This window comes from Lutjanus erythropterus, chromosome 18 (genome assembly GCF_056507025.1).
Source record: "Lutjanus erythropterus isolate fLutEry1 chromosome 18, fLutEry1.hap2, whole genome shotgun sequence".
In the NCBI taxonomy this organism is placed as follows: Eukaryota; Metazoa; Chordata; class Actinopteri; order Lutjaniformes; family Lutjanidae; genus Lutjanus; species Lutjanus erythropterus.
The window spans coordinates 13,308,694-13,326,382 of NC_139334.1; the positions used below are offsets into that span (position 1 = coordinate 13,308,694).

General features: G+C 39.1%; 1 protein-coding gene across 1 annotated transcript; it reads left to right on the forward strand.

Moving 5' to 3' along the window:
• The first annotated feature begins 5,000 nt into the window (after positions 1-5,000).
• Positions 5,001-17,136, forward strand: LOC146310779 (14-3-3 protein beta/alpha-1-like). The gene is made up of 6 exons (XM_084742951.1): positions 5,001-5,157; positions 5,731-6,146; positions 12,926-13,049; positions 14,175-14,338; positions 14,442-14,537; positions 16,068-17,136. The coding sequence occupies exons 2-6, from the start codon at positions 5,841-5,843 to the stop codon at positions 16,140-16,142; spliced, it is 765 nt and encodes a 254-aa protein (XP_084599077.1). The 5' UTR covers positions 5,001-5,157; positions 5,731-5,840; the 3' UTR covers positions 16,143-17,136.
• The last annotated feature ends 553 nt before the right edge of the window (positions 17,137-17,689 follow it).

Consider the following 17,689-nt stretch of genomic DNA (forward strand, 5'->3'; position numbering starts at 1 on the left):
TTTGCAAAAAATAACACAAGAGTCAACTCTGAATCTAAAGTGCAACTCAGTAAATCAAAACTTACAAGCAAGTTTTACTGTCAGAAACGAGTAACGAAACAAGAAAATATTCACATTTAAGAGGCTGAAATTAGAGAATTTTGACTTTGGATAAACGAATACCAAAGTAGATGCAGATTAATTTAACAGTCAGTTAATAATAGATTAATGGTTGTAGCGCCAAGTGTTTTATGTTCATTGTTAGGTTCATTTGTTTCTCCAGCTGTTCTGTCCTTTGTTGTGCAAAACTGATTGACTGATTGATTGAAAGACAAAAATGGCACATTTTCCACTCAGTGAAGTATTTTTTCACAGGAGACTATAACAATGAATTTGCAACTGTGTTTCGTTCTTTATTTTCCTACTAATAATCCCCATTTTTATTAAATGTATCTGTAATCTGATAACTTTTTTTAATCTGCAACTAGAATGGAATGCAGTAACCCTTTTTTGTATCAAGATTACGTGATCCTGTTACATGTAATCTGTTACTCCTCAAGCCTGGTTATGATTAAGAAAGTTAACTCCACCTGTATTATAGTCTCTGAGTGATGAACGTTAAAGTGACCCAGATTGCACTGTGAATCGGTTTGAATTTGTCCTCAAATCACCCGACTTCTCACTGCCAACAAGTCCTCAGACTGCATCAGACAGCTGGCTTCATCATCAGGGAGTCAGTGCACGATCAGGCCTGCAGTCAGCCATGAAGAGGAAAGGAGTCAAAAAGCAAATAACGAAAGGGCTTTTCACACTGCTTATTCTCAGCCCAAGGCTATCCTTAATTGACCCTGGGATAGTTTAGCTTCATGATTCACACTGCACTCCTACAAGCTCTGAGTTAAATGTCCAGCAACATGCAGCTAATGTGTATAATATTAACCCTGGACTAAGAAGGTTTTAAAATGTTTTTTAAACTGCACTTAGCCCAAGGCTAAAAGCATTCTTAGCACCTTCTTTGGCCCTGGATAATAACGCTTTCACACTGGCACAATCCTGTCATATTCCAAAGGGGGTTAACCCCAACTGTAGCCCAGGGCTTATTGGCTCTGGTTAAAGGACCCCGAGGACCAAAAGGACCAAAAGGTGCCAGAGTGAAAAGTCCCAAAAAAGTTCTCAAGTCAAATCATGTGTAAAGCGTTGTTTTAAATGGTTGCAAGTACACCAAAAGTGTTATGAAGCATGTCGAACTGCCTTGATGCTCGTCAACTCTGACCTCGTTTCACTTTATGAGTGTCAAATGAGGACTAAGGGTTTTTTTTCTCCAGCTGCAGTACCTGCTTGGAGCGAGACTGTCCTGAGTTTAAAAAAAAAAGGCATTGACATGAGAAGTGGGAGCTGTCAGGCTGCAGCAGCATCAAAAACCTTACATCTGCTATCTGTATTTTATAGTCCACACTCAATGAAACTTTCATCGCTACGCTGCATTATTATGAACTGCAATTAACTGTCCAGACACTGTCTCTCCCTCTTCATCTCCAGGATTGTGCCAGTGTGAAGGCCTCCTTAGCCCGGGGCTAAGAATGCTTTAGCCTTGGGTTAAGTGCAGTGTGAAAACCCCTAGTATAGAACTGACAGCTTTCTAATGACTAATTACACCATCAGAATCATTCTCTGTAGTCTATAGGAGTGTCTCCTGGTACTGTAGAAATGCAATCAAACCATCAACCCAAAGAGGTAATAAAGATGTCATGAACCTAAAGAGAGTGTTCGTCTGTTTTGTGAAGATTTAATCCTGCCTGTCTGTCCTGGCCTCTCACAGCTGAGGCTTTGATTAAAGCTCCCATTAGCTCAACTGTTGTGTGTCAGGAACAGTAAATAATGCATCTGTGGTTACCTTGGGGATGTGTGACTAAGCACACAGAATCTGGAAGAAATAATAGACTAGGAGACGAGCAGCTAACAGTATAGGAAGAGAACTGAGGCTGTAATTTATTTTTTGATTGTTCTGCTTATACGCATTCATTTATCTGAAATGGGTTTTTACATTTCCCGTATAAATTAATCGGTTCATCATGTTGTATCTGTCTTCATGTGTATCAAAGGAACTGAATGAAAGCTGTTGCCAGGTTTAGACAGGTTTCAGCTGAGACCAACTACACCCATGGGTTTCCACACGTTACGTAAGCCCACGCCTTTTCATGAGCTCAGCGGCTTGTCACTCTGCCTTCCTCTGTGACTGATGGCCAAAGCAAGGTGGGGATCAAGCGAGCACAAAGGTCAGAGCGAGGTTTGAATTGCGCAAGAGAAGGAACAGAAACTTACAAAAGACCTCTGAAGAAGGTGGCCGACGGCAAACAAGATTTGAACAGAAAGTGCCCTTAATATTTTTCCCAGGAGCACATGCCATCTGATGTTTGAGCCAGCGTAAGCTGTGCACTGAATGAGTCAGTTATTAGAGAGACATGTCACACACAAGACTGTAAGAGTGTTTGCAGACACAGACATGTAATGTATATACACGCTTGGTTTAAAAGATACATCTGTTGTATTCTGCTTACAGCAAATAAGCACAAATGAAACATCTTGTGATATTCTGTATTTCCCCATTAAGTCCTAAACCATAACAAGCGTTGCCTTTGTAGCCAAAGCATCATATAGCTTTTTCCTTTATACCTCAGTGCTTCAGATTTGCCAAAAACCTTAAAAACACCTCAGTGAGCCACAGAGTTGCACTGTGTTTCTACTTTACAATAAACATATGCACAAATATGCATCTTGTTACAAATACCAAATACTTGCTCATTAAATATATCACAATAAAATACTGGTATGAGAAAAATAGCCTATGTCTGACCACAAAGAGATAGTTTATTACCTACAGTAAATGGCTGTCAACATGCCCCTCTGTACGGGGAAGCAGAAGATGTACCAGTGCAGGAAGCTAAGCAATGCACTACAGTGGACAGGTTCAGTCATAAAAGATATTTTAACACCCTACTGTCACACAGCCTTTTTTTGATAGTGAACGTCACTATATAGGCCAAATGTTATTCTCTCCAAAGCAACCAGATTCCTTCAGGAAAAAGAGAAATTTTAGTTTGCAGGACAATGGAGTTGCTGGTCTACCACCGTCTAAGTTGATTAGTTTGTTCAGTTAGTTTGTTTCTGCCATTGTGTGACTTCTATGTTTTGAAATGATAGTACGGATTCACAAGGTCAAATTACCGTTTTTCTTTAAGGAGTCTGGTTGCTTTGGAGAGGAGTTTTTGTCCATGCTGGCTTTAAAACTGAGTTCCAAAATTGATTCTGGACCTAGGAAACAGCAATTGCCTACAGCCTCAGGGTCAATTTTTGTGGCTGTCTCGGGGCTTTTGATCATATCACATGAGCTAGTATGAGTTTGCTCTGCTGTTACAGAAGTGAAATTTAGTTCTGTCTGGGTAAGATTTCCTAAAAACTACAGAAAACATATTTTTTTTTTAAATTGAACTATATTTGTCAACCATTCTTAAGCATTAAGGTATTCAGTATAGGAACCAAGAGGCTTGGGGCTGAGAGTCACAGACATGATATAGGGAAGTGGGGAAGTACTAAGAGACAAATCAACATATTATTGGTTTTGGTCTTTTCATGAAATTTGCTGACACACACACACATAAAATACAGAATAATCCCAAGCTCATTCTAGGAGGTTCTGCAGAGGTCATTTTCATTCCCTACACACAGTGAGACAGCACAGCCCATCACCTGCCAATACTCAGTACAGTGTGTTCATCTATCTTTTTTGTCCCTGTGAGATATGTTACAGATGGAGGTGGTTTGACTTGAACCAAATCCGAGAGCGTTACTGAAAATGATGGGACTGCTAATAACACCGGGTGACAAGACACAGACCCCTATGAGGCAGAGACGACTCATTGTGAATGTTATGTACCCTGTTGTTATGTCAGCAGCCTGCCGGTCTTTAGCCCGTCTGCAGTGGCTCCTCATGACTTTGACAAAAAAAAAAAAGCATAAGGAAATTAATAATATAATATAATATTTTATTTTTCATTTATCATTAAAAGAGCTACTTTGCTTGACAATTTTGCTAGGTCACAGATCTGACAAAATGGTGGCTAGAAAGTAAATTGTGTCTCAATAGCATGAATGGATTAGGAGACCATGAGCCCTGATGCACAGACATGTGCACAGTTCTCCACTGCAGCCTGCTAGAAAGATCTTCTTCCCTAATCTCCCCACAGATCTTGGGCACACAGCCAGGGGTGAATTGACCACCTGGGCCCCTGTGTCTGTGTGTGATAGTCCTGTATGCAGTTCCATCCATACTCAACAGTAGAACAAGTCCAAGAGGACAAGATGGTAAAATTTTCTGCAACCAAATTAACAAAAAGGAAAATTATACTGAACCTGTGGTGTTACATATAATGGTATAAAAGAGTAATTCTTGGATTTTTTTTGAAACACTATACAAGTGCTGTCACAAACTATGAGATTGGAGTTATCTGTTTGATTTTCTGTCCATCAACAAAGTCTAAAAAAAACTGTACCAAAATCAATTAGTCCATCTTTCAAGACTCTTTGTGTTTTTGGACAACAATGGGGATCTATGGCACAGACAAATAAGCCACATCCGACACACACGATTCTTGTGAGAGGGATCAATTAATTGTTGGTTTTGGTGTGTCTGTTGGATCTGCTGGCAATAAGAAAAATATAAAATGTCACCAGATAATCCTTGAATAAAAACTTAAGAGAGATAAGCATATGTAGCCTAACTAAAGCGATTGAGTGCCACACCCGCCTACAGTCACTACAGCGTGTGAAAGCAGGGAGTGATTGGATGAGCATCACCATGGCAATGCGATGACGTCTTCATCCCGTGCTCTAATTGGAGGAAACCCCGTGGCCCCAGCCGCTGCAGCGTTCCGGTCTGTCAAACTATCCCCGAAGTCCCGCCTCTTTCCCCCGCGCTAAACACCTACTGGTTTACACCGCTGCATCTGCCTGTCAATCAAGTGATAGACGACTTTATTATTGGAAGGGCCACATTCAGGGGAACCGCCCTATTTTAGCATGTTCAGTTGTATTTTCGCTGCTGTGCTGCTGCTGCTCTTTGCCTTTCGGTGCAACCTCTCAAATCGGATCAATTTAAGGAGGAAATTCGGACCTCAGTAGGTCAGAAACTATTATTAATTATCACATTCTTTTCCTTTAAATGTAACATCGCTGTTTGGTCTCTAAACTGACAACCTGTGGTTCGTTCAATAGTTTTTACGAGTAGGGCTAACGTGACATTTTTTTTTTATTTGAAAGGAGTGGCCGATGCAGCTAACGCCAGCTAGCTCTTGCTAACTTGCTGGCTAGCTGCTCCAGACAGCTTTGTGGCGGGTTGCTGTGCGAAACGGGCTTGCCGACAGATTTCTGTTTCCGATTTTCGCAGTCAACCTCATCTTAGAACCTCTTTAAAACGACACAAGTTTGTGCGTTGTTTTACAGCGGATAATTGTATGTTAATGGCTGTGAAAGCGGCCTGATATTTTTTTAATTTAGTGTAAACGTGTCTAAGCACGGAGTTTCTTCCGTTTTAAAGGATTTTAATGACTGCTGTTAACATTAGCGTCTCTTCTCAGCTCATACCAAGCGCATGCATGTTATTCCATGTTGTGATAATGATCTGCGGGCTATTTTGCTCTCCAGTTGTATGTGCTTTCAACGACACTCGCTAATTTTATCAATTCTTTTTTGCAGCTTGTTACGTTGCTGTGCGGAATCGTCGATCTCTTGCTACACCCAGTCTTCAGCTCCACAGTCCTTGACTGTTACATACTCCCGGATTTCTGACTTCTCAGTCCTCCAAAATGGACTCTAGCGAAAAAGCGGATCTTATTGCGAGTGCCAAGCTGGCGGAGCAGGCTGAGCGCTATGAAGACATGGCAGAATACATGAAGAAGGTTACGGAGAAGGGAGGCGAGCTGTCAAACGAGGAGAGGAACCTGCTGTCCGTCGCCTACAAAAACGTGGTTGGGGCGAGGCGGTCCGCATGGAGGGTGCTGTCCAGTATCGGACAGAAGAACGAAGGATCGACCGACAAGAAGCAAAAGCTGGCCACGGATTATCGGGAGAAAGTGGAGTCGGAGCTGAAAGAAATCTGCGACGCCGTTTTGGTAAAATGTCCTATTTTTACTCTGATTTTTAAATGTGGATCCATGCTACTATGCTCATAGCACAGCTATATTGTTTCACTTCATTATAATTTAACCAGGTTCCATCTATGATGTCTTTAACTGCAGTATGATTCTGTTAATACTCCAAAATACTGGATAATACTTTAATATTATTGATATCTTTACATAACACTAGATATTTGCTTAGATTTTGGATAACGTGATATCTCATTAGTGTTGGGTTTTTTCGTCGTTTTCGTCGGTTACATTGCAGTAAAGTGATATCATTTTCTGTACTTGCTAAAATGCTCTAGCTGTTCAAATGTTTTCTTTTAGCCACTTAGTCATTATATCCATCACTACTGGTGAGTATTTATCAAAAATCTCATTATATAATAATATAATATAATAATATTTTGTGCGGTTTCAGGTCAAAACATAGTGATGTTTGATTTTAACCATATTGCTCAGCCCTACTTTAAATAGTTAAATCCACAGCAGTGCATCATGTTCTATAGAATCATCAGTATCTGAAAAGTAACAGTATTTCACTTAGAGAAAATGTGTATAACAGGATACATACTGTGTGCATTGTTGTTTTTGAGGCAAGGAGTGAATAGTTGGAGTATCTGTGTTGTCTAGCTATTTGGGGATACTTAAAACTTAAAAGTTACCATGTTGCCATTGGTCATTGCCATGCTGTCAGTCTTGATGACACATCTGTATTCTTAAAATTAAATGTGATATTTCATCAGTTAGTACAATAATCTGTGTCAAATGGCCTCAGCCCTGTTTCCTGTGAGCTCCTCTGTTGTGTAAATATGGCCTCTAAAGCCAGAGAGGACAAGGAAGTATTATGTAGTCCTCCCACTGTTCTGCTGTTTGGGAATCTGAATTTAGAACAATAGGCTTGAAACCTTGTGAGGGTGTGAACTGGCAAAAGGTCATAGTGACTACACCAGCAAGGTGTGTCTGAATAGGTGGAGAAAGACCTCACTGCATTCTGCGTTCTGAGATGCTGTGCTGTATCCTTGCAGCCCCATCTGGCACATATAAGCCTAATGTGGTTAGCCAAGTGCAAGAATTTACATGCATAAACGACTCTTACTCTCTCTCCATTCCAGTTAGTACAGATCACTGAAAATGACACCCTTCTGCAGAGCTACCCATTGAAACTAATGAGATCGTGTTTGACGGCTAAACTAAATTCATTCTCAGACATTCCTCTCCACATTTCAATGCTTAGCTATACCTCTTTTTTTTTTATCTAATGCTACAGCAGAGGTTGCCGCTTAGCATTATTTCTGGCCTGCCTTGATAATGGATTAGAGAAGATCTGTGTAGAAGCTTAGCTGTAAAGATCGAGATAATTTCCCTGAGCTGCCCTTAAACTCTTAAAATGCACTGCAGAGCTGCATTAGTCATTTGTGACTAGCTTTCTATGCATGTTCCTGAGAATATGCGCTTGCACGTTTCTGACTCAGCTTTCAGTATGTCTGCTGATGAGTGTTGACTGAGGGTTTGCCAACAGAGGAGGGTGTGTCAGTTCTCATGCCACAACTTGTCTGCAGTAGCCTGTCAGGTTACTTGTGCACACTTAAAGGCAGAAGCAGTAGACAAGAACATTTCTTGTGCGCCCCTCTGTCTTGATTTCCTGCACAGTAGACTGTGAAACCAGATTGACGTCCATCCCAGCTGGAAGCAAGAGTCCCATTTGCACATGCACTACAACCTAGAACTGTGAGAATGCAAATGTCAGAATCAGTTGGAGCTTTACCCAGCCAAGTCCCATAGGACAAAGTCTGTATAATATCCTACTTTTTTTGCGGCACATCTCTGCTGCACAGTATACCCAGGTATCACCACTCATCAAGAACAGAATTTCTCACGGGTGAGAACTTGTTTGACACAGACGGTCTCTTGTGTGAAAGGACAACTCTGGACAATTGTACAGTTTTCATGTGAGAAAACTGCTCAGGTCTCTGTTGGGAGGTGGCAGAGGCTTGGAGATGTTTGGGATGTGTTTTGCACACTGGAAATGAAATAAAAATAAAATGGATAAAATGCTATAAAAATGTAAATTGGGTTTTCCCAGTGTTCAGCGCAGTTATACAGTGCGCTGTGTTTGGTATAGGTGGGTACCATAAATCTATATTTAAACAGCCCTGGAGCTAAATTATTATTATTGATAAGTTTGGATATTTAAGGTTTGTAATTTATTGTCACACGGCTGCAGTGTCTCTCCTCCTCCGTCTGTGGCTACAGCTTCTCCATAGGCGCACATATGCACACACAGCGAGGTCAGTATGTTTCTCTCTCCTTGTCTGTGTCTGATATGTTGACTTTCTTCATCAGCAGGATGTTTTATAAAATCGCACAAAAACAGCTTGCATTTTAGTTTTTTTTCCATACTTGCATTCACCCGCGATTCAGTTTTCACAGCAGCAGAGAGCTGCATGTGGAGGAGGCTTGTTGTTAACGAGTTTATTAATCCGATAGAAACTAATGTGATGCTGAAATGACATTAACACCAACCAGGTGTACTTACAAAATTATATAACTGTACCCAAAATGTAGTAAACAGGAGACTATGTGTATGTGTCACACCTTCTCACAGTAGTGCAAACATGTGACGGAGGAGAAGAAGGGCGGATTGATCACTGATCAATTGTCAATGCAGTCGTCCTCTTCGACTGATTTTACCAGAAACAACAGGTACAAATGTTGTGAGACAAATAAAGGGTTCCCTTCTAGACACAACAGTACAGCTCCTTAGAAAATAATTTTGTGGTGTCCAATGTTTTTAATGTGGCAGGCCACCATACATAAAATATTGTATTCACTCAGTCACAGAGTCTGATGAAACGCTTATCACTGGCCTGCACTGATGGAAAAAATACTCAGATCCTTTAGTAAAAGTACTAATACTACAATATTTAAAAAAAAAACTTAATTACAAGTAAAAATATTGCATGTCCTAGATAAAGTACTAATGCAAAAGTACTAAATAACTTTTACTGTAGTACCTTACTTAATACTTTTTACATAAAGTACTAAGGTAAAGGTAAAAGTAGTAATGTCAGCAGAAAAGGCAAACAGAAGATGTAGGCCTCTCTTAACGGAAACCGAATGCACTAGAACACTTTGTTTATGTGTTAAAATCACATTTTTTTTTTCTTCGGAGGAGGATTGGTTTATGAACATGTCACCTTTTTCAACTCTTATGAGTTTGCAGGTCTGTGTTAAGTGATGAAAAGGTACCAATAAGAGTACTGTTGAAGTACAATAAAAGCAATGTAAATGTTGATTTCTCAAAAAAGTAAATGATTAGTTGTTCATTAAGAGATCTGTCTTATTTTATCCATTGTGTATTACCATTGCTCTTAATCAAAGCAAAAGTAATTTAATGGAAAAAATTGCAGCACGTGCAGTATTTCGTATCCAATTATTCGATTATTCGCCAGAATAATCAATAGATTACTCAATTACTAAAAGAATCGATAGCTGCGGTCCTAGTTGGTAATGTTACTAATTAATGTTCTCTTCAGACTCAGGGTGCTGGCATTGTGCACAGTTGCTCACTGAAAATGCTCTGCCACATCTGATGAAATGGGACCTTAATTAGGATCGCTGGTAACACCTATGTTCACCTTAATATTTTATGTTAATTTGGCTGCTGTAAAAAAGGTCTATTGCTAAATTAAACAAAAAAAAAAAAAATTAAAAATGCAAGAACTGCCCACGACCCTTACGGAATAAGCAGTTACAGAATATGAATGAATACAAGAACCACCTCACAGCTAATTGTAGTGTTGCTGATAGAATTGATAATTAGGGAGTAGTCCGTGCTTGGAAAAATATATCAGTTCCTAACATGTAAAAGCAATCACACAGATAGCCCGTCTTTAATCCAATAGCACTATTTGTGCCTTCTTGTGTACTAACGACTGAAATTAAGCGTTTTTCATGAAAGCACTGAAAGCAAGGCTACTCTAGTCTATTGTGCATAGCATGCAGAAAAAGAAGAATGCTTAGCACTTGAGACATGTGCGTGTTTCAGCTGAGCCAGTCTTTGTGTCAGTAAATGACTGGGGAGTGGCTGCTAGGTTGGGTTTGGCTCAGACAAGGGTAGTTTATTTCTTTCGGGCTTTGGAAGGGAAAGCTCCTTTTTTTATTTTTCATTAATTGTTTTTTTTTTAATTAAGTTGTAGTTTAAGGCATAGTGGTTGTATTCTAAACACCATACAGCTTCTCGGTTAGGACTGTCATTAGGGCTGAGGTGTTGGTAAGCATTTTCATTCTGAGTGAACGGCTAATCTGCTCTCTAAATCGGTTAATTTGAGCATAAGCCATGGTTTCACTGACACAGATTAGCCCTCATAATCTTCCTGTCCAGTGAAAACTGGATGACTCAGTGTATTCACAGGATGTTATTTATAACACACACTAAAGGCTGTACAGGGTTGTTGAAATACATAACTCATTCCACTATTGCTGTATATTATGATTTAGGTTGGAAACTTGCGGGAGATCTTATTGAAAAGAAGCAGTCAGTTGCAGTAGTAAATTAATTATTGAACATCTGAAGTCAAATGTCAACCTTTGATCTTATTTCTGCACTATACAACCCCGCTGAAGGCAGATCCTTAAACTGACAACCATTATACATGCTTTCCCTTTTTCGAGCTCTGCAGTTTCAAGTTATGATTGGGAGTATGACGCAATGCAGGCCAAGCTTGTGTTACCCTAGAATTTGCTAACGGAACAAGTCATTACTCAGTAAATTATATATGTCTGTTTAAAATCAGCAATAAGACCTCAAACTTTGCTATACAGCACTGAGGGGAGGAGAGTGCTTATTGAAAGAGTTTGGAATCTGGGGCAGAAGACAGCTGGGGACACACTAAAGGCCTGGCCTAGTTGTAGATGGTTTTTGAGCAACTTTAGCTGAAACTGAGACAGAGAAAAATGTCTCTCTTAAATGGCACATGCACTTGAGTCCTGATGGAGCAAAACTGTACCAATTATTCATTCAGCTGAGGAGCTATTAATTGTTGTGGCACTACCATGCAATGTGAATGAGTTCATTGTCACACCTCAGGGCATTTTCACACCTACCTTGTTTGGTTAAGTTAAAACTAGTGATGCACAGATCGACCAGCCAGAGACAGTGAAGTCAGCATTTGAAATAGGATAAAGAGAAGACAATCTACAGAGACACAGAGCAGCTGAGGGGTTAACTTTCAAGCTCTTCATTCTAATGTTAGCCAGCTGCTTATTACTGTTCACATATTATATTCATATTACTGTAAAAATCTCACCTCCTTTACTGGCTGAAGAATAAACATCCTGTATTGATGCTTCCCCTCAACATCACTAGAGCAAACTGTTGTACCACATCTGTCTTCTGTTTGGTTACATCTGCTTCCACAAGATCACATGAAATCATGTTTCCTACAAGTTCCCATGAGATCATGCTCCATCCTGGTACATAATATTAATATAATCAAGCCTGGAGCACTTTTACAGAAAATGTTAAATCTTTAATAGTTTAACATAAAATTTAATTTTACATTAAAGAAAAGGTACATTTTTTTTGTATTCTGTCAATTTTAGTTCTTAGACTAAAAATCAGAATTGGCAGGTTAGACCCTTTAGAAATCGGTCAAGAAAATTGCAGTCAGTGCATCTCTACTTAAAACGGACTGTGGTACATTTGCCTGTTTAATGTGGTTCATTTGGGCTGGTGTGAAAGTGGTCAGTTGTATCATGGTATGGACCAAACAACCAGAACAAGTTCACCTGAAAATTGATTTCATGATTTCAAAAACTAAACTTCTAATAAATGTCTGTTGGTTGTGAAATCTGTTCAGGATGTGATTGTATAATTGGTCTATAGACATGACATGTAGCCTATATTTGTGAAAATCATTTAGCGCAGGTATTTTCCCTGGCTAAAAAAGGCTGTAAAACCGGTGCTCTTGTATCCTACTTCATATGCTTTGTCTGATTTAAGTTTGTGACAGCGATCCTACAGTAATATAACTGAATGTCACACACATGAAGGACAGTTCCCTCCCACCCTCCTTCATTCTCTCTTTCTCTCTGAATGAGGGTAAATAAAGTCTTAGAACTTTCTGCTTATTTTTCTCTTCACAGAATTTCTGCAAACTGAGTGTAGACAGATGTACAGTAGAGCTGGCAGACGCAGTGCTGCAGCACGCTGTCTCTGTGGACCACACACACACACACACACACACACACACACACACACACACACACAGAAAAGCCGTGCAGGTCAGCACTGTGCAGGGTACTGTAGACTACAGGATACCTCCTTTTTGTCCTGTCTATGTGTTAGTCATATTATATCATGACTAATCATAATGTGTAGAAATTTGCCAAATAATGCTTAGAATTGGTTATTTATTTGAGAGTCCCAAGTGAATCCTGATTATGTAGGATGACAGTCACCAAAACTGTCTAATCAACAGGTTACCTGCCAGTCTGTCTTTTCATCATCATGAACATGAACAAATCAGAGCTAAAATGTAACATTTCTTTTCTTTCTTTTTTTTTGGTCTGGACCAAATGAATCAAACTACAGGGGTAAAAACAACTCAAATTAAAAATATAAAATAAATAAATATAGTATGAATAATTATGTGAAAGTATCCTTTAGATGTGGCTCTTCATTTGACAGTGTGCTTGTGGTTTGGTTGATTGTTAAAAGTCTTACTGTTCATTATTTATTAATCTGACATTTTCTCTCTTTACAGAAACTGCTGGATGACTTTCTAATTAAAAATGCCACAAATTCTGAGAGCAAAGTCTTCTATCTAAAGATGAAGGGGGACTACTATAGATACCTTGCTGAGGTTGCCTCTGAAGATGACAAAAAGAGTGAGTTTACACTCCATTGATTTTATTTAGAAAAGAATTTCTTACTGGAAGAGAGAAAGTTTTCAGTGAATGTTTGTTACTGCTTTGCCTCTCTTTGTATGTTGTAGTGGGGAGTGTTTAAGGTGTCATTTTTCTCTCTAATCTGGATCTTTTCACACTTCAGATAGGAATGTGTCAGATTTTGTCTCGGAGCTAAAAGCTGGAAATGACGTCAGGTAGGGCAGTGTGTCACAGGTCGAGGCCCCATCTCAGAAGGTGAAAACAGGAGTGTGTGGCAGCTAATTGAGAGTGCCTACTGCTTTCCCCACAGAGGAAAATGTATAGTGACCAAATTTCTTCCCCACTTCCCTCATTGCTCTCTTACTAGCATTGTGTATTCCAGATTGATGCTCTTAACTAAAAGGAATTGGTGTGCTGATACAGAAATGTTCCTGCTGTCTGCTGCAGTTGTTCAAGAATTAAGACCACAGTGCTCTAGTCAACTCCATCAACTTGTTGAGAAACTGAATGAACATGAAATTATCACCACTGTCTGTGTTGACTGGTTGTCATTGTGCTACATGAATTCACAATATTCCCAGTATTTCCACTTAAATATCCCTTTAAATAGCTTAAAAGTTTGACAAAACATCTTTGTAATGTGTTCATAAGATTCAGTGACATGAACAAGATTATGCATTGCAGTTAATGCCATTATGTTGAAGTCATATGTCAAAGTGACAACATCTAATGAAGAATTCAAAATGCAATGTTAAATTTCATGCCTTATTCTATAATTTTGACAACTAAAGTAGTGTCAATAAAACAAACTTGCAGTACCTCAGATCTCAGGAGCATTAACTTGACTCTGCTAGTTGCTTTGCAACTGCTGCAACAACTGTGGGGAATAGTCTAGCTCAAAACTGCCAATAGATTTGCTAGTTTTGACACCTTGGAGTCAGTGTTTAATTTTTGTATAGACCTGCTGGCCTGACAAGAAACATACTGGGACTAATTTTGGTCAAATAAAACTTTAAAATTATATTGCTGCGAGTTGACTTAATGCCAACCTTATAACTAAATATATGTATGACATATATATGTAAATTGACTGTTACACTGATTGTTTCCTTCCTCTGTTTCCAGAGACCATTGAACACTCGCAGGAAGCATACCAGCAGGCATCTAATATCAGCACCGAAGAGATGGAACCCACACATCCCATCCGCTTGGGCTTGGCGCTTAACTTCTCCGTCTTCTACTATGAGATCCTGAACTCCCCGGAGAAGGCCTGCCACTTGGCTAAAAAGGTCTGCAGGCTATGTTTAAAAAATGTTTACACCTTCCTATGTCCTCAGCTGTACTGTGTCGCAAGTGTTAACAATGTGTAACATCTTCTGTTTTTCTTTACAGGCTTTCGATGATGCCATTGCAGAGCTGGACCAGCTAAGTGAGGATTCTTACAAAGACAGCACTCTAATCATGCAGCTCCTCAGAGACAACCTGACAGTGAGTGTTACATGGCACAAAAATTATCTTCACTTGTAACAGTAGTGATACAGTAGATATGCTTCACACAAATTCATTTGTAGAAATTATTACAGCTGAAGGCAAGGCCAAAAGCTTGCTCTCATATTAAAGGGCAGTGGTGGAAAGAGTACTGAAGATTTGAACTCAAGTATAAGCACTGATACATTACTTAAATATTAAGCAGTTACAAGCAAATATACTGGGGTTAAAAAAAACTATGTAAGTAAGGTACAAAGTACTCTTCACAAAAACTACAGAGTGTTGGTTTCGTTTTAACCATTGGTGTTCAATACATTATCAATTCAAGGGGGTTTCTGTAAATCTTCAGTCTAAAATACTGCTGTGCTGTCTAGGTTGACCTACTTTAATGTGTTTCAAATGAGAGAATGTATAGTATCTATACATGCAGTAGGCATTATTATTATACTCTATTACTGGTTTGGGGCAGTAGTAGCTCAGTCTGTAAGTACTTGGCATGGGAACCAGAGAATCCTCGGTTCAAGTCCTGCATGGACCAAAATAGTGGAGCGTGGACTGGTGGCTGTAGAGGTGCCAATTCACCTCCTTAGCACTCCAGGTGAGCAAGGCACTGAACCCCTATCTGGTTGGGTCTATATGCATTTCTCCAGTTCAATTCTCCACCTAATTTTACTCTTAAGTTGCAAACTACTTTAATCTGCTCACCTTGCCTTTCTCATTTTTCTTCTCACACTTGCACACCTTTTAAAATTATGTGCATGTGGAGGAGGCTTGTTGTTAATGATGGAGTCTATTAAAACAATCAAAACTAACATGGCACTGAATGACCTTGACACCAATCAGTTGCAGTTACGAGATTATATAACTGCATAAGTAAGCCTGCATATTAAACAGGAAACCGTCTGTGTTTCTCTGTCAGAAAGTGTCAGACCTAAAACAGCAGAGCAAACGCATCATTCAGGGGTAGGAAGGCAGACAAATCAATTGCAGATACTGTCATCTTCTCGCACTGATTAAAAGAATAAATATGCCAAAATGGGTCACCAAATAAAATTTGGTGAACAGACAGGTCTGCTGTCATGAATTTGACAGTGAGAGAGGGTTGTGTCTAGATCTAAAGAAAAAATCTTAAAAAAAAAAAAAAAAAAAGTTCTCTCCAAACACCTGGCCAGTTGTGAAGTGATTGTCAGAGTCCCTGTTTGAGAAAGTCATTCCCTCCTCACTATCTATTCTGCTGTCAGAAAGTTTCACATGATGTACAACAATTTGACCAGCACTTTGAAGTATTCATTCACTGTCCAGGGACTGAACGTCTTTGTTGGCAGGCTCGATTTAAAAAGAGGGGTTTAGTATTTGCAGCACTTCTACTTCAAGTTCTACATGAAGTTGTGCTAATCAAAACCTAATGTGGTAACTTACAATGCAAAATCACCTTGAGATCTGCAAGGAACAAAGTAGAAACTGACTGTTTGAAGGAGTATTTGACTGCATTCTACTAACCTCTTGAAAAAATGTGTTTCTCTCCTTTAGTTATGGACATCAGACAATGCTGCTGAGGAGGGCGATGGTGGAGAAGCAGGAGATGGCGGCGAGCAGGAGAGCTAAAAAAAGAAAACACAAGCTCTCAACGCTGGGGTCCTCTCCAAAAACGACAAAAGGAAAAAAAAACTTTTTACACATTCTTCATTCCTTATTGCTCCACTCAAACATTCTACCAATGAAACCCATTGCTGAAAAGAGTCCTGTAAGGAAATACAAATAATAAATTTAAATATCATGCTTTTCACAATGTAGATTTGGTCAACAACTGGTGAAAAGAAAAACCCTCCATTCCTTTGATTTGTGTTTGTCCTGGCCTTCCCATATGTGCAGTTTCAGCTGTAGAAACGTGATTGATAGCTTGACATGATCAGACTCCTAGCTCAATTTGGAGACAGAAAAGCTTAAATCCCATTGTTGAACATCTGGAAGCCAAAAATCCCAGAAATTTAGAAAGATTTTTCTATTTGATAAAAATGAAAAATAGTTTCCCCTATACTTTTTTGGGTGTCTGTCTCTTCATAGTTACGTGGTACGGTTACAGCAGCTGAAGTCCAACTGCAAACAGATTCAATTTTCATACTGCAGGGAAAGCTAGTGCACTTTACATGCTGGCAACACATACTATAATACAGCCAAGTAGTGCCAATTGGTTAAAGTCCTCACTTTCTGCCCTGGTTTATAATGCCACTCTCTTTCACTGAAGCATGCCTGTTTGGGGAGGGGGTGGGTGGGTGGTGGGGCTTGTCTGACCAAAATGCAGGGACCTTTTTAATGGGAAGAAGACAATTCTGTCATGCATGTCTCTTGAGATATTACACTGGAATGGGAACAAATGCTGTAACACACAAGTCCAAGTGTTGAGTTTAGTCATTTTCAATGCAGGTTTGTACACATCCTACAACAGGGTGATTTGTTAATCTGTCCAGTGATTGTCATTAGAGATTTGGACCACTATTGTTTTGCTATTCATTCAATTGTAGTCCCCAACGCCTTGTGGAACTGTTTGAATCCCTATGTATCAGCTATGTTAACATGAATAAAACATTTTATAAATGAAGTCCATGCTGGTCTCTGTTTATTACATTTGCTTGGTAATGTACTTGGAAGGTTTGTAAATTCCCTGTAATCTATTCTTGCAAAACGCAGTGCTTGATAGTTAAATAGCTTTGACAAGCCTTAGACAGAAATGAGCTTTAATTTGTTTTTTCATTTAAATCCATTATTGTAGGGGAATTCAACTTATTTGCAGATTTGGTCCATATCATTCTGCTAAGGTCATCTTTCTTTATTATACATATTCATGCAGGGAGATTAACATTTATTGAATGTGCTACTCTCGCTAAATTGAACTGGAATTGCAAGTTGCAAGTGGAGCTCAGTTATTTCCTTGGAGCATCAACTTGTGTTATTAAAAGGAAAGAAAATATGAGAATAATAAAAAGATATAAGGAAAAATCTGATCTTGTGTTATTCCTGAATACATAATGTCATAAATCAGTGTTTGAAAGTGGTTTACTTAAGATCACATAAAAAACACAAGGTTATAGAATGTAATGTATAAAAATGCATAAACTACTGAAGAGGCCATTTCTCCATACTGAAAATTAGAA